A 20,820-nucleotide genomic window follows, 5' to 3' on the forward strand; every position below is an offset into this window, starting at 1 on the left:
CACAGGAATTATAAAAAATTATAAACTCAGACATCTTTTGCTGAGACCCACCTCAGATAACTGTCTAAATCTAGCTAAGAGTGTAGATAAATGTTCTGTATCTTCAAGCACACAGCAATCACTAGTAGACATTTTGTTAAGATTCTTGACACTAGAGAATTTAAATTATGGTACTTTAAAGTAAAAACTGTTTTTTCCTGTGAAGTGTAGGTACTTCAGGTTGGGAAGAAAGCTCACTCAAACTACATGTTCTGGAAATAGGACATGATGAATTACTCTTGTGATAGCAGAGAGGGAATAGAAACAAGCACTGACATCCTGAAGCAAATGCATAATGTCTACACACTCAATTTTTTGAACTAAGATGAAGAACACCTTTTCCTCTCAACACAACTAGCAACACATAGAATCCTTTTTCACAGTTCTGTTAGAAAGAGCCAAGGCCACATTTATTTCCTCCACATTCCTATTAGAAGGACTCCTGAAGAGGCACTTCATTTCCGTATTGAGGAGTCACAGAACACTCACTTGTCCTATTTAAAATGACCTTTTTTTAGTGAATAGAGCTAATGAAATTTAGGTCATCAAAAATTTAGTCAGTGGACAAGTATGCCTTTGAGATTTTTCTTGATTCAAATATTTTTCATCATAACTCTTGATACCATGCCCATTCTTTCTATGATAATTTTAAGGTGTGTGGCAGTAATGGTTAAGGTAAATACTGAAAAATCCCAAGTTTTTTGTAGAATACTTAGGTAATTGTCTTTAAAAATAATGGTCAACTTCTTTTCATCTCAGACTGACAATTACCAGTATTCCTGTACAAGGATGATATGTAGCCCCACTGCAAACTTGAGTATGTCCCGTCAAACAGATTGCACATATTTTCCTAAAGAATATTTGAGCACTGATTTACCACAGTAAATCCTCGAGGGTAATCTATACTTTTTTTTTTTTTTCCCTCTTAAAAAAACCCCTAACCAATACTAGTTAAAGATCTGCCTCTCTGTGTTATCCATGAACACTGACTCTGACTTTATGACCATGACAGATGCATGCATGATGACTTCCATACTTTTATCCATTCATATACTGATTTTTTTGTTCCTAGTTCCTGGTAGAATCTTTGTATTTAAATAACAGAAACCCCATTTTCTTGTGAGCAACTAAAACACCACAGACAAACCTGGCAATTTGTCACACTTTGCTGACTGTCTAGCTATTTCAGCTACAACTTGACAGTCTGCCTCAAATTTCACCTTTATTGCTATTTTCAGGCCTTTGTTAAATTACACAGAAAATCCTGAAAAGCTTTTAAGTAGCTTTGTTGGTTCTCTCAATAGAGAGACCACATGAAATGAAGACTAACACTGCTGTTCTTCCCATCTGTTGGTTGCTGTTGCATGTCTCAAGGGTTATGTTGTCATACTGGTGTTTGAGAGATGGATCTGTTCTGGGACACATGCACTGACAGTTCCCCATTAAAATCAGCTTGGTGAGGTGCTGTACTAGTTTAGCAATCCAGACTGGTCCACTGTCTCCATTTCCCTCTGTGAAAACCATCTTTCCCACATGAGTACTAACAGGCTGTGACAAAAATCACTTAATCTTCCCTTGAACACAGGGAACACTGTTAACACAGATCTGACACTGTCTTTTGCTGTCCTCTGAAACAATTTCTCCTTCTCAGACCTTTCCTGAAACAGGCACAACAGAACTAGAGGTAACAGTTCAGTAGCGATCTGGTTAATGCTGTGCTTAAGATAAGTTTTCTCCTTGGCCCTACATCTGAGTTAACACATTTTTAGCTACAGCATCAGATGAAGTTTTTGTTCAAGTAATTAGTTACCAAGACCTGAAAATATTTCATAATTTCTTACATTGGAATGCTTCTGCCCAAATCTCTCCTGTTTCCCAAGAGCCACTGCAACATGATGATGGTCATCTAACCGGGTTTCCTAGTAAACATGAAAAAAGGCAATGTAAATGCATTTTCTTTACTCTGTTTCCAGCAAAGACTATTCAAATGTTTAGATTATGGTTTAGAACAACAGCAGAACATCATTTAAAATAATGACATTCAAAATCAATAGTCCTTTTTAGCAGTTTGGTTGGAGAGTTCAAGGATGAAGATACATTAAAAAGTTAGTGGGGCTGAACTGGTTACTATAGGTTATCATCATCTCACCCATTTGTAGATACTTATATTCAAGTTTATGACCTTAGTGTTCCTTTACCAGTCCCTTCTAAGTCACAAGGCATACAACCCATCTTAGCTATTTGTTTTCCAGTGCGAAGAACTGTGAACTTCTGGGAGGTACTCTGAAAAATGACAATGTAAGCAGAAACTTAAACCAATGACTCTTTCACTTTTGGCTTCAGACAGCATGTAAGACCACAACTTCACACTTCTGACACAGCAGTCTGAGCGCTGCTCTGTGTAAATATAAATCAATTTTTCTCAAAAATATTTTCAGATGTATACCTATATATTTGGTAATACAGTTTAGCTATTTAATAGCTTTGTTTAGAAGTGTTTTCCTCTAGAAAGGCCAAGAATTCATGCTAAACAATCCATTTCAGAAAAAAACTACTTTTACATACTGTTTCTGAACAATGTTTATTCTATAGTCAGGTCACGACCCTGTTGGCTTTTTTCTTTAAATATATATAAAGAGGGAAAATAATGTTTTCTTGGTTTCTTTACCCAAAATTTTTCACATAATTTCTGCACAAACTTTCTAAAATACAAATCAAGAATAACAAGAATTTACCTAGCAAAATGAACAATTTACATATCGCCATTAATCTGAAAATCAGCTAGCAGTCTGGATATTCTCCTGGGAGGCTTAACCGCACCTCCAGTTTGCACTTCCTTAGGAAATAATCTAACTGCACTGTATTATCAGAAGTCCTGGCTATCCAGGGAGGTCCCAGTTGACTGGAGGTTAACCAACATAATGCCCATCTACAAGAGGGCACAAAGGAGGATCCAGGGAAATAACAACCTGTCAGTCTGACCTCTGTGCCAGGAAACATAACGGAGTAGATCATCCTGAGTGCCATCACATGGCACATACAAGACAATGAAGGGAACAGGCCCAGTAGCATGGGTTTATGAAAAGCAGGTCCTGCTTAACCAACCTGATCTCTTTATACAACAAGGTGACCTGCTTAGTGGATGAGTAAAAGGCTGCAGGTTTTGCTTATCTGGACTTAAAAAAAATCTTTCACACTGTTTCCCACATCAATTTCCTGGAGAACCTGGCAGCTCAGGGCCTGGATGGGTGTACTCTTCGCTGGATAAAGAACCGTATGGATGGCCGGGCCCAAAGAGTTGTGGTGAATGGAACCAAATCCAGTTGGTGGCTGGTCACGAGTGGCGTCCCCCCGGGCTCAGTACTGGGGCCAGTTCTGTTTAATCTCTTTATCAATGACCTAGACAAGGGGATCAAGTGTACCCTCAGAATTTGCAGATGACACCAAGTTGGGTGGGAGTATTGATCTGCTGGAGGGTAGGAAGGCCATACAGAGGGATCTGGACTGGCTGGGTCATTGGGCTGGAGCCAATTGTATGAGGTTTAACAAGGCCAAGTGCCGGGTCCTGCACTTGGGTCACGACAACCCCAGGCAGCGCTACAGGCTCAGGGAAGAGTGGCTGGAAAGCTGCCTGGTGGAAAAGGATCTGGGAGTGTCGATTGACAGCTGGGTGAGTATGAGCCAGCAGTGTGCCCAGGTGGCCAACAAGGCCAACAGCATCCTGGCTTGTATCAGGAATAGTGTGGCCAGCAGACTAAAGAAGCGATCGTCTCCCTATACTTGGCACTGGTGCAGCCGCACCTCAAATCCTGTGTTCAGATTTGGGACCCTCACTACAAGAAAGACCTTGAGGTGCTGGAGAGAGTTCAGAGAAAGGCAACGAAGCTGGTGAGGGGCCTGGAGCACAAGTCTGATGAGGAGCAGCTGAGGGAGCTGGGGCTGTTTAACCTGGAGAAAAGGAGGCTGAGAGGAGACCTTATCACCCTCTACAACTACCTAATGCTGGTCTCTTCTCTCAAGTAGCAAGTGAGAAGATAAGAGGAAATGGCCTCAAGTTGCACCAGGGGAGGTTCAGGTTGGATATTAGGAAAAACTTCTCCACAGAGAGGCTTGTCAGGCATTGGAACAGGCTGCCCAGGGAAGTGGCAGAGTCACGATCCCTGGAAGTGTTTAAAAAAATGTGTAAATGTGGCACTTCGGGACATGGTTTAGAGGTGGACTTGGCAGTTTCGGTTAACAGTTGGACTCAATGATCTTACAGGTCTTTTCCAACCAAAACAATTGCATGATTATCAAGAAAGCATCATTATGTTCTTCTGTTTCCTCTGACAGGGTGTTTGCTTGTTGCCTTCCCCCCCACTTTTGAATTTAAGCAAAACGTCTTTTTAAACAATGCTGTCAGCCTGAATTAGGCTTCTCTACTATACTTCCTCTACTATATCGTATTTTCCAAACGTTTCAGTTGCAAAGATACCATTTCTGTGATCCTCGAACAGACCTGTATATAAAAAAAAAAAAAAGCGGGCCAAGATGCTGTGCTCATATCTACTCAACATAACTCAGCCAAGACATCAGATGCCCTAGTCATGTGTAGTAGCAGTATAAGGTTGGGGGACCTTACTAGCAAAGATGTAGGTGTCTTGGCAGACAGGTGCTGGTATGGGAGAAGAACTACTGCGCCTATTTGACAGATTGAGCAGAGAACTTTGTTTCTCTCAACTACTTAAAACATCAAATTCCTGTTGTTTTACCTTTCTGCAAAGCACTAATAAGAAAATGACTCTTTCAATTCTGTCTGTTATAGATTAGGAGATACATTTAATACACGTGAGAAACACTAACAAATTTGCAGTAAGTAGTATTTCCCACAACTGCAGGATCTATAGGTGTACTTACTATGAGGTATTTTACTGGGTTTTCCACTCCTTTACTAGACTAGAAGACTGCAAATAAGTCAAGCATAAAGAATGCTACCTCAAGTTTGATGAACTCCAACCATTTGTACAAAACGCACACATTTCTGTAACTCCTTCGAAAATAAAAAATATTATGAAAATTAGATGTTTAATCAAGTGTTGCTAAACAATTTATATAGTTCGAGGGTGGCAGTGCTTTGTGTCTGTCTGGATGGAAAAGTGACCACATCCTGCTTTTCATCACTTTATTTTCCCCTTTTCTTTCATTTTTTCACGTGCAAGAGGTTAAAGACTGATGAAAACAGAGGATGCAGCACATTCAGCTGTGGCCTACATCTGTAGTCAGAAATCTGCAAACAACGGTGCTACAGCTTTAAGCTAAATACACAAATTTATTTTTGTGATGTGAACTTATGCATTACTTCTTGTTTGCATAACTATAAACATATTATAAAGTCTTTTACATATCGTTAAAAAAAATAATTTTTTGTCAGCTCAAAGCTGCATTCAACAGGTAGTAACTCTTTAGATAACAGGGATCATTCCCCTGCAGAGACCTGGCTCAACGAATAACAAATTCAGAAGATTCCAACCTCCTTCCTTCCTGTATCCTCTGTGATCACAAAATAGTATTCAGCATGTTGCAATAAAATGTAACAAACTATGCCCTTCATCTGATCTTTGCTGCTTCAGAGAAATCCAACGCAAACGGAGAAGGGAAGGACATTTTCTTCTTGCCCCTACTAGTGGCCAGCAAAAACCTTAAGGTATGGAATTAATGAAACATACTGAAACCATAAAAACAGCTAATCAGCTTGCTTCCCTACTCATTTGGAGATATTGCTATACCAGCTTATAGAATAAATCCAACTTCTTAAATGGAAGTAGATGATTAAGCAAAAAGAGAAAGAGGACAAGTGTACAGGAATGCCTCTGAAGTAAAAGAGGAATGCCTTTGCCTTTGTTTTGCGAAGGTTCCTCTCTATAAAACAGAAAACATATGATGGATCAAAATTTGGTTCTCTCTGCATATAACCAAAGCATTACTAGAACTGATCAAGCTACAGGCACACTGAGACTTATAATGACCTCGGTTCAAAGGCTCAGCAGAATGATGTGCCTGGGATTCAAATTGCGCTGGATTCACTCAACAATAGACAGCTTATGAGGAAACTGTGCCTTCCCAGCCAGCAGAACTGACTGCTGGGTGAATGCCGTTGGATTAGGTAGTCTTAGAAGTAAAAAAATTCATTCTTTTTTATTTCTGACAACACAACAGGAATAACTTCTCTTACTGCGGGTGAAAGACTCCATTACAGTCACACACCAACACCAATCACTAAATATGTTTCGAACTGACATAGATAAACTCAGTTTAAAATTCATATTCTGGAAATAATGTGTTTGCATATAGAGAAACCAAGCAAATATTTGTTGTGATAAAAAGGCAAACGATTATTTGTGCATGTGCTGGGTCAGCTGGGACACGGTTAATTTTTGCAGGAAGCTGCGAGGGGACACAGCCTGTACAACTGACCCAAACTAACTGAAGGGATATTTAATACCATGTCATGTCATGCTCAGTATAAAACTGAGGTGCTGGGTCGGGGAAGAAACTCTCACTGCTTGGAGGAATTCGCTGCGTGAGGAGTTGCCAGGGTCTAGAATGCTCTTTGTTTTCTCCAGGACAGGCAGTGCAATCATGTTCCAAATGCAAAGTGTGGTCTGCGTTTTCCTCCTTCCGGGAACCTAATGAAGTTCAACAAAGGCAAGTGTAGGGTCCTGCACCTGGAGAGGAATAACCCCACGCACCAGTACAAATTAGGGATGGACCTGCTGGAAAGCAGCACTGCAGAGAGGGACTTGGGAGTTCTGGTTGACAACAGGTTGACCATGAGTCAACAATGTGCCCTTGTGGCCAAGAAGGCCAATGGTATCCTGGGGGTGCATTAAGAAGAGTGTGACCAGCAAGTCGAGGGAGGTTCTCCTTCCCTTCTACTCTGCCCTGGTGAGGCCGCATCTGGAGTACTGCATCCAGTTCTGGGCTGCCCCGTTTAAGAAGGACAAGGAATTACTGAAGGGAGTCCAGCAGTGGGCTACAAAGATGATGGGGTGTCTGGAGCATCTTTCTTATGAGGAAAGACTGAGACAGCTGGGTCTGTTCAGCCTGGAGAAGAGAAGACTTAGAGGGGATCTCATCAATGTTTACAAATATCTCAAGGATGGATGTCAAGAGGATGGGACCAGACTCCTTTCAGTGGTGCCCAACGATAGGATGAGGGGCAATGGGCACAGGCTGAAGCACAGGAGGTTCCATCTGAATATAAGAAGAAACTTTTAATTACTAAACAAATTAACCTTTTTAAAATGAGCAAAGTGTGCACTGCTTTATTTAAGCATATTTAACACACATAGCAGACATATCTTAAATTTATGTTTTTAAATGAAGTTTTACTGTTTTTTTCTCCTACTCCTTCCAAAACAGTTGGAGGGAATCTGAGTAGCAATCTCTAGAGTTCTGTACGAAAACAAGCACCTAAAGCTAAACCGATCCATCAAGCTCAAACAACAAGAGGCTGTTTCTGAGCTGCTGCCTTCTATCAAGCTCAAAAATAGATGAGGAGTGGAGGAGGGCAAAGACATTTCTAATGAAACTAAACCCTTGCTAAAGGGACAACAAATAGTCAACCACACAACTAGGTAGTTCATTTGATATTTAGAAAGAAATAACAGAAAAAGTCGTGGGTTTTTTTAATGTTCACAGAAAATTCTGTCTTCAATATGACCAGGCTTTGCTCTTGTTGTGAACGGTTACAGGGTGTCTGAACAGTGTCAACTTTGATTTACTCTGATTCACTAGTATTTCTCTTGACCTTTTTGTCATGACAAGTATAAGGTGGTAGATATTTTTCTTGTCTTTGTGCTTTTAAGTTGTGGGGTTTTTCACACATTACATGGTACTTTCTGAAGGAGATTTCAGAATATTTTCTGTAATTTAAGTGGGTAAAATCCTCTTTATTTCTCTCTTCTGTTTTTGGTAAATTAGATTATCTTTAAAACTGAGATAAAACAATCCACAATATGCACTAATTGGATTTTAAACAGCCTTGCTCTCTTCAATCATTTCTTGTCATAAAGACATAGGCAGATCTGAAAAGCAAAACTGTGAGGTCATTTTCTATTAGATAAAAAAATATAAAGTCCACTCAAGCAAACCGAGCACATCAGGGAACACAAATAAAATACTATACCAGTAATATGCAGTCTTACAGGTGATTCTCGATCATGTCTCTTGGGTGATTCTTCCAAATTTCTCACTATTAGTGTTTTCAGTTAAACTGTTTCAAGAATTTGGCCCAGGGGCAAATAATGGAACAAGAAAAGACTTTTGTAAGTAAGAAAACAGGCACAAAATTAATAGAAACTTGGGAGAAGACAAAAAAGTGATGCTTAATTTTCAGCTGCAGATTGGTTACTGAAAAACTAATTATTTTTTTCAATTTCATTTTAATAAGTGTTGATATTTAAACGAAATTATATCCCAATTGAGCTTGTATTTAAATTAAACTTGATAATAAAAAAAAAATGAAATACTCCCATATGCCTTGTTATAAGGCTGTGCTCTTGGGAAGCAGAGGGGCAAGTATTGAATATGAGACATTCCTCAGACAAAAATTACATTAGGATTCTAGCAGTAATTACCAAGTAATAAGGAAAAAAATCAAATAATTACAAAGCATTTAAGTAATACACGGAGCTATCTACATCATCATCTTCAGGCTATTTTTATCAATTGACCACAGACGTCATCAAAGACAAAAATCAGGAGTTCTACAAGTCAGTCAAAAGAGGCAGATGCTTCCTTGACAATGGTCCCCTGTTAGTATTAATAAAGCAAGCATTCTATTACAAGATGTGTTACAGTCTCTTCTAAGACTTTCTTCTGCCAGTCTATAATTCTATAATAGTGAATTTTATTACATACTCAATTCCTAGACAGTATGGCAATATCACTAAGAGGGCTGATTTAGTATTGGTAGACTTTTAAAATAACATAAAACCAAATGTGGCTAGAAACGCTGAAAAGAAAGAAGTGAAAAGAAAAGTGAAGAGGCCAACTTACAGCTCAAGTTAAATGTTACTGGTATATACATTCTTTTTTTACTACATGCATATCATACACGTAGTTTGTATACTACACAAAACAAGCATACACCAGGAATTTGTCATTTAGACAAGCTCTACTGGAACAGCTGCCACCAACTATGTAGCTATTTTCAAAATGTAAATGTGCAATGGAAACTGAGTACTCTTACTGAAAAGTGTGCTTGACTTCTTTGTGAAATTGCAATGTATGTATTCTTTGACTTGCTAGTCAGCTATATACCAGCTGCACAAACTTAGAGCAAATTGGTACAAAGTGCCCTTTACAGACAATTTTAAAGTCACAATCTCATTTGTATTTCTTCCTTTGTTTTAAGTGGTTGGCAGAAAATCCCTCTGAGGTGTAGAGAAATGGTATTGAGATTTTTTTTAACTTGGTGTCTGAGGGTAATCAAATAATTTGAGAACATTGTACAGAATCACAGAATCATGTAGGTTGGAAAAGACTCTTAAGGTCATCAAGTCCAACCATTAACTTAACACTACGAAGTCCACCACTAAACCATGTCCCTATCGGTTCTTTCCCTCTACACCCTTTAAACTAAATTAGATACTATTGATCATTTTCTACCAAATCTAACAGGATAGGTGTTTTAGTGATAAGTGTCAGTAACTTTCAAGAAGGAAAACCAAACAAAACCCCAAAACTCAGATAAAAGATTGAGCACAAACTGATGTTCCAATTAAGCAAAGACGAGTTTTTTGCATCTCTCCATTCCCACAGACAGCAGCCATCAGTGCGCTAACTCCAAACCCATAAAAGCACATGTTTCTACCAGCTCGTATGGAGAAGAAGAAAGAAACCCAAAGGAGATGAAGACACCTCCTCCACTTCAAACATTTAACATAAACACTAACTAATGAGGTTGGTTAATCACTAGTCCCATTCTAGACCAACTAATGAGGAACTTTAAAATCTTAGACACTGTTCAGAAGTCAGGTCTGAATATGCTTCAGTGAACTTCCCCTATACCCTGGGATGAATTTCAGAGAGTGCCAGAAATATACTCCAGGAACAGAAAAAATAAAAAGCCATTATAATTAATATATCTCTGAGGTGTTTTGCAATCATCAAAAATACTTTAAAATGCTGTGGATTTATATCCTAAGTTTTGACTGATACAAGTACGATGTGGTTATACAGAACAAAGGTGTGAAGCTGCAATTAAAAAAAATCAAATATGAAATGCAATCATATGGTTTTCAGGCTGTTTATCATTATTGAAAAAATAAATTTGAATATTTCTTACCTCAAATGTCCACTCTTCTTCTTTATCTCCATCCAGAAGCATTTTTGTTTCCTTATATACCTTCCCTATTTCCAGTTGCAATGGGGACACATTAAATTCAATTCTTTGCAAGTTAAAGCCAATTCCGATTCCAATAGCCTTTAAGAAGCTTTCCTTTAAAGCCTAAAACACAGAATAAATGTATTTTGTGCATACTGGCTGTTTTCAAACTGTTCTATAAACACTACTTCTGAGCAGACACTGTAGGCCAAATAAATTTAAGACGTACTACTGTACATGTGAGGGTAGACTGATGCAATTATCAAGAGAAAAAGTTATCAGTAACGTTAATACCTAGCCTAACTTGCAACATGCAACCAGAATTACCTAGTGGTGCATACAGATATGAACTCTTTACCTTGTTCTGGGTGTGCATTTAAAGCCAGGCACAAATTCTTCTTGAAATGTCAGCTGTACTATGGTTCTCAAAGTTACTCTGACATTAAAAAAAAAATCACTAAAATATAAAATCTATTAAAATATTATCTCCACATGAACACATAACTATAAAAAGTATAATATATAATTTAATATATAATTTTACCCTAATGAAAATACTAAAAAAATATAGCGAAAGAGAATGTGCAGGTTATAGCACTGCAGTCTTTAAATAGAAAAAAAAAGTATTACCCAATGCCGATGAAACATATCCAGCTGCATCCATTCATTACTCATAGACTTGATTACATCCCACTCTGTTTCAGTAAACTGCCGCTTCATGATGCGAAAGAAATTTGGAATTGAGCTACTACCTATAAATTAGAGATATTTACAGAAATTTTAACAGAATAGTAATAATAAGCAAATGAGTTACCTCATGTTATTGCTCTAGTAAAAAAAAAAAGAAAAAAATTATGAACCAAATCTGCTATATAATCTGAATTTATATAGCCTCAAAGCAGTGATGCTGATGACTATTCAGGACACAGTATGAAAAAACTCATTCCTATAGCAGAATTACCACATTAAAAATGTGAAATGAAAGTCAAACATATTACATATTTTCAGATAAACATATTGCATATTTTCAGCATTCTCTAAAAAGAAAAGTATTTAATCAGAAGTGATTTTATATTAAAAAATTTATATTCAGCTACAAAAGTAGTATATACAGTCTTTGACATCTGAGAGCTTGATCTAGTAACATTTTATAAAACAGCAGGCTGGCTGTCAGAATTAATCAGGCTATTCTGCCTCCTGCCCTCAGATGCTGAGATGTGAAACACTATTTAAGCACATGTAGAAATACAATCTCCCAATTTATCACATGTATATTAAGTTTTTTGGGTTTATTCTGCAAGAAAAACATAGGTAGGGAGATGTCCATAATCACAGTAAAAAAGATATCAAGAAAAAACAAAAACAAAAAAACCCCAAACAATAACACACAAAACCAAAAATTAACCAAACTTTCAAATCCTTAGATTAAATTTAAGCCTCCTCTAAAAATAAGCACATCTGTGTAGCATTGCATCAGCTCTTCAGGGGCTACACCGCTTCTCCCCACTAGTCTAAATGTACTTTGCAGAAGACACTACAGACTGTGTGGTCATATTGACCAATGGCATTTCTATAGTACACTGGAAGCTGTGGACCTCATTGCATGCTTGGCTAATCACCCACAGCCTAGATCATTAATCAGCATACCACACAATCTGTCCAATAGGGCTTACAGCTGACTAAACAAACAATGGCAGAAAGCAATATATTTTCTTTAGTAGGGATAGTAAAATTCTGGATTGAGATAATTCCATATATTGAGACAAAATTTTTTGGTTATGCAATGTTCTTATTTAAAAAAAATACTCATATTTAATCCAAATCATAGTCTCCTCTCCCAACACCACACTACTTTTAAAAACCCATCACTAGATAATTGCTTAACAAAGATGCAGATCCTACCTGCAGCTCTGCCAGTGATTCTGTGAGGGACTATAGGCAAAGAACTGCCCTTCTCCACACCAGTGTTCCCCATGTTAAACCAGGGATATAAAGTGGTTGTCCTATATAATAACAGGTATTGACAGCAGTAATAATTGATCTGAGCCAAGTAATGTCAGACTAAAGCACACGTTCAGGTTTTCTGACAATTTCCTGATCATATTGCAAAGTTTAATCTGACATACTGTATACATCACACAGGACATGGCAGTGACATTTCAGAGATGCCCTCAATTTCATTTATAGACTGAAGTGAAGAAAATATCTTGAGACAGAAGCTTTGTTGGCAGTTGCAATAGTCAGCTAATGGAATGATCCAGAACAATCTCCGGACAGAATTAGTTAATTCTGGAGAAAATGATGATACTGAAAATAATAATAAGAAAACCCCAACAACCACAATATCAAGTATGTTTTGATGGAATACCAAGGCAAATGAAACATCTACTTAGTCAATCTGACTTCCCTGTAACAATGAAAAATAACAAAAAAAAAATTTGTTTGACCTGGAGAAAGTTATTGTCTTTCATCTCTCTGCGTTTATATGACCCATTTTATGATCAAATAACTGTGTTAACACTTGCTCAAAACAATCCACTTAATTATTACTCTTCTTCTCCCAAGTATTTTAGACAACAGTGGTAAGGTACCAGCCTCTTCAGGTGATTCAAACTACAAAAAAATTCAAGAGTGTCCCAGTGTACCCTTTCTCCTCCATTACTTTCAGAGAGTTCTCCTGTTTTCAGTGACCCTGAGCTACTCACCCTACCAGAGAAGACTGTCCAGGACACCCCACACTACCCACCTTCAGCACCTTGAGGTGTATAACGCCTCCCACATTGTCAGCCCTTCCACCATCCAAACCTTAGCACGCATGGTGAATACACTCAATACTCAACTGTTTAGTACACCAAGTGTACATCAAACCCACATGCTACCACCTTCTCACTCCTTACTTACCCCCTTTTTTTGTCCTAGGTTTCTTGAGTTGTTCAGCTACCCTTCTCAACGCTCCTGTTCAAATTTACACAGTACTTCTCCCTCCACTCCAGCCATCCGTCATGTCCCTCCTCTGAAAAGCTCAGGCATTACCTTCTCCTGAACTGCCATCCCCCTCCCATTTCACACAGCATAGTTGCTTCGCTCTGAGGAATGGATCACATTAGAGGAGACAGGACTATTATTCTCCACAAATTACTAGCAGTACCACAGCCTGCCTAATCCATTTCTCCATATTTGCTTGAATATCACAGAATGATAGATTCACAGAATGAAGGAAAAATTTAGGTTGGAAAGGACCTCTGGAGACCATCTGGTTCAATCTTATGTTGAAAACAAAGCCTTATGTTAGGTTACTCATGGCCCTGTCAAGTGGAGTCTTTCGCCCCTTCTCTGAGCAACTTACTCCAGTGTTTTACTGTTCTTATGGTAAAGGGTTTTTTTCTTTTAATCCAGACAGACTTTCCCCTGAAGAAACCTGAGCCTGTTGCCTTTTACCTTGTTCCTGTGCATCCTGAAGACAGCTACCCACATCTTCTCTACAGCTATCTTTCAAATAGATTGTGATAAGATTCATGTCCTCAGATCCACTCTTCAGGCTCAAACCCAACTCCATCAAGATTTCTGCAAAGGTCAAACTCCTGAATCCTCTAATCACATTGGTGACCCTTCACTAAACCCCCCCTCAATGTTCTCCCATCTCTCATGATCTGGGGGATGAGGAGGGGACAAAACTAGAAGCAGTAGGCAGTTTTCTTTCAGATGCTACCTTTTTTGCTTTTACTTGGAGCAAAAATGCCTCAAAAATACCATATTTAAAACCTTCCTTTGAAAGAATAGGAACAAGACCCCTATAGCAATTATTCAGTTGGTTTTAAATTTGCATTTCTAAATTACCTCCTATTTGCAAACCGTTTCAGAAATAAACTCACCTATCAACAATTACACAAACACCTGAACTTATTTCTATGACCATTTCAATTTAATAGTCCAAGTTCTAGTTTACAAAAAAAATAAATTTAATTAAAAATACACCAAAGAGCTTTCATGCCAAATTATTCCAGTATGCATACTTTAGAGCTAACAAGTATATTGGATACAATTTTGGCTTACACATGATATAGTCTACATATGATCATCCACATAATCATTCAGGTTGGAAAAGACCTTTAAGATAATTGAGTCCAACCATTAACATAACACTGCCAAGTCCACCTCTAAACCATGTCCCTAAGTGCCACACCTATACACCTTTTAAACACCTCCAGGGATGGTGACTCAACCACTTCCCTGGGCAGCCTGTTCCAATGCCTGACAACCCTTTCCTCAAAGAAGTTTCTCCTAATATCTAATCTAAACATTTCCTGGTGCAACTTGAGGCTGTTTCCTCTCATCCTATCACTTGTTACTCGGGAGAAGAGACCAACACCCTCCATGCTACAATCTCCTTTCAGGTAGCTGTAGAGAGTGAGAAGGTTTCCCCTCAGCCTCCTTTTCATTTTTCATCATTTGGGGCCCAAGGCAAGATAAAGTCACAGTTAGTCACCTTTCAGTTGGGTCCTGCCCTGAACAACTGAGCTTCCTATTCTGATGGTAATTTTCTAAGACCGTCTAGAGTATTTTCCTCTGTGTTTATTGCCTATATTTTTCTCTCAGTGAAGTTTAGAAAAAGTGCTAAACATTTTTGGTAATCTCAAAGCCTACTCTGTAAAAATTTAAGTAACGAAAACCAAGTGTCTCAATATTGTCACCATCTTCATGAAACCACAATATTTTCTACAAGAAAAATACAAAGACCATACAACAGAATACAAAAGAAACTGGAATGCAAGTTAGAACTCTGACATGAAATAAAGGCAAGATAAAGACGTATTTATAAGGGTTTTCAATTAGACATATTAAATTATTCTTAAAAGCATTTTTCAAAATTTCAGAGGATCTTCCCCAAGACTTGCAAAGTATTCACCACAAAAATGACATAACATGATAAACATTCTTATACTCAGGTTTTGGCTTTACCTTCAGAACTTTGTTAAATAACTAAAAATGTGAACTTTCTATCCACACTTCACTGTGCCATGGTTTCTTCTTCTTTACAATATGAGAAATTTGGCTGCAGTGTACATGTAGGTGGAATTCTAGTACATAAATGCTCTAAAATCCTTAATGCATGCAAACTTTAGTATTTTTCTTAGAGCAAATCCTAAGAAAATTCTCAAAAAAAGATCTATAAACTGGAAAAGCACGATAAAAATGAACTGTCAGCAAAAAACTGAAAAACAGATTCTCTAAAAGAACAAATGTTTTTATTGTAACACACACGTATAATGCAAACACTTCTAGGAATACTTTCTATCTTTGTTTTCAATGAACAATGAGAAGGTCAGACACTCATTGAAACTTACGTAATTGTATTATTGTTTCTTATTTAACATGCAGCAGTAAAGGAAAAGGATTTGTTTAAGATATGCCTATGAAGGTTGTAGAAAACTGCACATCTGATCTCTCTGTGCTTCTAAACCTCCATACACTAAACAAGCTCCAGAGCAGACACCACACAGCTGGGTTCACACAATCCTGAGCCCTTGCTAACATAATCCAGCACTCGTTTCCCAGCGTTCAGGGTTATTCAAAGAAATACTTAAAACACTGAGCCAAAAAAATAGCTGGGGATACAACTATGTGGAAAAATTAAATCGAAATGCTGAAAACTGCATTTCAAATATTCCTTCTTGTAAGTCATATTTACAGCTTCTGAAGAACCAGAATGTAGATTCTGATTCCAATAAATCCAATATACTTAATCTTGTCCATCTGAGTAGCAAAGTGAGATTCCTGTAACACACAATGTGTGCACTTCAAGAAAATATTTATGTATGTAAATTACTTATTCAAATTGGTAAGCATCAGGAAATTGTACAATATTTATGTGATTGGTCAAGCATCTAACTAGCTGGGGGTTCAATGAAATGGAATAAATTCAATTTTGTGATTTTAGGAATACATAAGAGAGATAAGACGTGTTTTCATATGAGATTTGAAAAATAAGTAGGAGTTGGAAGCAGAGAAAAAACAGGAAGCTTCCACAGATGGCTTATGATTAATGGGAAAAGATACATATCCCCATCAACTATTTAAACTCTTTGAAAGAACAGCCACTCATCATTTGCTGGTTTTCTCTAAGAGAAGAAAAACTGTGATAGGAGTAGATCTATGAAAAACCTGGATAAAGGGTTTCAAACAAAGAAATGAGAAAATTGCTGATTTTGATTCTGTCGGGAATTGGGAGAGTGCATCTGAGCAGATAGAAAAACTGAGCCACTGGCACGAGAGTTATTAACGTGACAATGGGGTGGGAGGGTAGGGATGAGTTTTTTCAATTAAACATGAAACCAAACTTGCCTGGGTCAAGGGGATTAAGGAAAATAAGCTCCACTTTGAGAGTTTTCTTGCTTTGAAATTGAATGTAATGATTACTGTAAGTATTCTGTCAAAAATCCAACAATAACAGAGGGTAATTGTGAAAAGAGATAATACCTTAAAAATAAGATTTAGTATAGAAGCCTAATCATAAAAATGTTATCAATAAGAGGTTTTTTCTTTTCAGAAATGCATATCTCTTCAGTCATCAATGAAATAACTTCACCATAAGCCTTAAAAAAATTAACAGCTACAAATTTTGAATGTGGTAGTTCTTGGCAATGTAAACTTTAAAGCTATTTCCAGTGCTTTGTATAAATAGCTCTTACTTACCCATGCCACTTGATTTCCTAACTTTCTGTTAATATACTGTTCAAAATTTATATAGCTTCTTTTCAAGAGAAATGGGACACAAACTTTAATTCTTTTCAGTATTGACCAGAATTATATTGCCCCTTCTCTCTCATTTGAAAACACATTTTAATTTGTATAAGGCTTTATAGTTCAGCCCTTTTCTCGCCTTCACACAAATCATTGCACGTTCTTTCTTTTTGCATTTGTTCATACTAACTAAAATTCTGAAAACATTTTTCTAGTCTACTGTAAACTCAACACTTGAAAAATTTTTGTTACAGAGCATGACCACCTCTAAATATAAGAAGCAGGTTTTGTTTTTACACTGTATCATCTTACCGAAAAGCAAGAGAGTCAACAGAAAACTAATACAGTTAACCCAAACATATTATAGCTTCTTTCCATAATATCCAATTAACCAACCACAATTTGTCCCAGTATCTGATTGCCTAACAAATACAAACCTATATGTTAATTTGCATTAGAACAAAATTGACTAGGTGGTTCAGCTATTAAATGTCCTAACTTTAAAAGTCCTTTTTCCTTAGAATATGTAGAGCTCTGCCTCCTTCCCATAACACTCATTAACTTGCTTCTTAGGGAACAGTAGCCAACAGAGAAAATGCATCCAGCAAATCTCTAACTGGTTGCTCCAGTTGGTGTCTAAATTTGTTTGATATGCACAACAGAAGTCAGAGGTTTCATCCTTGTGACCAAGATAAATTTTCATTGATTTTTCTTTAATCTACAGACACTTAAGCCTCACACTCCTATCACATCATAATGCAGATTTGAAACCAGAGTAGTTCACAGAACAAATTAAATGTAATATTAACACAGCTGTGAAAGCAATGTCCTAGAAATTTCAGGAAGATTGATAAATAGTGAGTGATACCAGAAAAGACTATTAAACATGGAAAGTAAACACGCTTTATACAGATAAACCTGCACATACATGTGTGTGCATCTTGGATTTTTTTCATAAACTACTTACATTGAAATATATAATGCCGTCTTTTCCACTACAATGACAACTGAACATTTTATTAATTTTTTTATAAAGACTAGGCCAAAAAATCTGCTTTGCATTTTTACTGTAAAACAGCAAAACCTCAGAACAGATACAAAAGATTGATTTAAAAAACATGTAGGAGTGAAGAATAAGAAAACATACTATATTTCTTTTTTCCCCATTTTTCTATCTGATAGAAAAGCCAAACAAGCTCCATTTGTAGGAAGATAAAAGACAATTGGAATTAAGATCCATGTAAATTATGCTATCAATAGTGAATAGGACTAACAGAAATCTTCATATTGGTATTTTGTTTGCACTGTTACAAACTTCAGGTGAATCATAAGTCAGCTTTGATAAGACAATGTACACTTAAAGGCAATAACTGTCCTGTTGTACCACAAGTTATTAAAACCATGGCATGCCCTCCCAAAAACCAGTGAGAAGAGTAGATGACTGACCTTCCTCACTTCAATTTTTACTTTTACAGTCTTCAAATTCTATTGGTCAGATACAAACTGACTAGTTTATACTGTGGTCTACATACAAACCCATGGAAACTGAAAGCTAAAAGATAGTACTGCCAGCTCATTTTGATCAACTAATTCCCTGGGAAAAACAAACAAACAAGCCAAACCAAAACAAAAAAGAAAAATCAAAAAAAACCAAACACCACCACCACACACACACGCACCAAACACCAAACCCCAGAGCATGAACAGATTCTTAACTGCCTTGAACTGCATGAAAGGAACAGGTCAGTTATCAAGACCTATTATCTAATCAATATATATCAATTTATTTTCAGGTGGCAAACAGGCAAAGTGACAATGGGAAACGTACTAACTAATGTGAAACACAGGCTCGCTATAAATCCTGCAAACTAGCAAACTATATAGAATGAATAGAGTTTGAGTCATGGGCTGCTGGACTGACAATCCTTCTGGTGTAGGACACAAGCCATATTTGATCATGTTTTACTACCTCTAAAGGAAACCAAAGTAAACTGATACAGAGAAACCATTTCTTCTGCAACAGATGCCTAAGTCCTAATTGTTTATTAGGACCAACTAACCCTTGTACAGATGTTTAGAAACTGACAACACTAGACAAATAATTAGCTAGATAAATGACTAACTTAGAAGAACCAGACAGAAAATTAACAAAGCATGTTTTATAAATCTATTAGCTCACACTGCTTTGGTGTGAATTGGAAATTGGATTTGCATTCTGTGACCTCTCCACTTCCTGCTACCATCCTGCAGTTCTCCCAGTGATATAATAATATATGTTAAACATCCATTCTTGTCATGTAACTACCAGTGATATGTTTTATCTTGGCCTACATCAGAGAACTTTAAATGCCTCAGCATTAACTTTAAAATGTCAGAAAATTTGAGGTTGCCTCCTTTCCATTACTCAACGTTTCCCGGATTGTAAAAATGGAAAAGCCATAAAAACACTGACATAATTTAATAAAGTTTGATATTTTCTCTGCAATTAGGATCATTCAGTCTCTGCAATATCAGAGAAACTGCTAAGGTTTCAATCAGATTACTGTGATCTGGTCTAACAGCAGTGATGAATATTTTAGCAAGCTGCCCTGATAGTCAATGTTAAACAAAAGAAAGTAAAGAATCATACTGGATTAGATAGCTCTCCCTCCAAAACTGCACTGAATAGCAAGTTTGACAGAGTTACAGACTGGATTTAAAAAAAAAAAAAAAAAACTGAAGAAAAGTCACGACCTATTAAATGGATATCTCACATCTGATCAATTTACAGACAAGTAGTGTAACGTCTGAGACAGATATATGCTTTTTGTCATTTGTTCTGAAAATACACAAATAAATGCCACATCCTCTCAAATTTTGTTCGCACTCCAGTTAATTTTATATATTCTTTCTATGCCAAATATTCAACTATAATATATACTTGCCATTGAAGAGCTTAATGACATAATCACATCTGGGTGCAAGTGCCTGGTTTTGGCTTGCTTTCGAGTCGAGAAAATAAAAGCATTTTAAATAACCAGGGTCTTAATCATTCAGATGATTGAGGAATCCCAAATTCTTCTAATGTAATGTACTTACTTATACCTAAACAGTAACAGCAAAAATGATGATGAGTAGTAATAAAATAAGAAACTCTTTCTTAACTTGTCTATGTTAATATTTATAACTTTTATTTGCTTAAGCTCTTTCCAAGAGGTTGTATGACCACAGCTATCAGAGCTCTAGGTAGCCACAGTATCTCAGCAAAAAAGTAAATTACCCCACGAAAATGGCATTTTGAACAGTTTTCCCTTATAGAACATATCAAACAGTTAAAGCAATCGTTCCATTTTGGCAGATCAGCAGGAACTCCACTTGTTTTCAACATTCATGAGATTATGATGCATCACACTAAAAATAAACACAAAACCCAAAAATATAAATAAACACAAAAATATATTTTATAAAGCCATTATGGTTGCGAGTTGTGAGGATGCAACTACAGATGAAAAATAAAAGGTCAAAAAAAGTCAAACATGCTCAGATCTCTTTAAGCGTAACAGACACTTAGGAATAGAATGTGTTTTAATGAGGCTAGATCTTCTTTTGTTACTCTAAAAAGTCAACAAAAACCTCAAGATGTTGCTACTGCAAGAGCACCCACACATAAGATATGTGCCTGACCATCTATA

General features: G+C 37.0%; 1 protein-coding gene across 1 annotated transcript in view; it reads right to left on the reverse strand.

Annotated features, from left to right (window-relative positions):
* AASDHPPT (aminoadipate-semialdehyde dehydrogenase-phosphopantetheinyl transferase) overlaps positions 1–20,820 on the reverse strand; it is a 34,602-nt gene that overhangs the window by 4,080 nt on the left and 9,702 nt on the right. The window contains exons 3-5 of the mRNA XM_065649945.1: positions 11,039–11,160; positions 10,370–10,531; positions 1,881–1,958 (exon numbers count right to left, since the gene is read on the reverse strand). Coding sequence (XP_065506017.1) covers positions 1,881–1,958; positions 10,370–10,531; positions 11,039–11,160 — 362 coding nt within the window. The remainder of the gene's footprint in view (positions 1–1,880; positions 1,959–10,369; positions 10,532–11,038; positions 11,161–20,820) is intronic.

Source organism: Caloenas nicobarica, chromosome 1 (genome assembly GCF_036013445.1).
Source record: "Caloenas nicobarica isolate bCalNic1 chromosome 1, bCalNic1.hap1, whole genome shotgun sequence".
Taxonomy (NCBI): domain Eukaryota; kingdom Metazoa; phylum Chordata; class Aves; order Columbiformes; family Columbidae; genus Caloenas; species Caloenas nicobarica.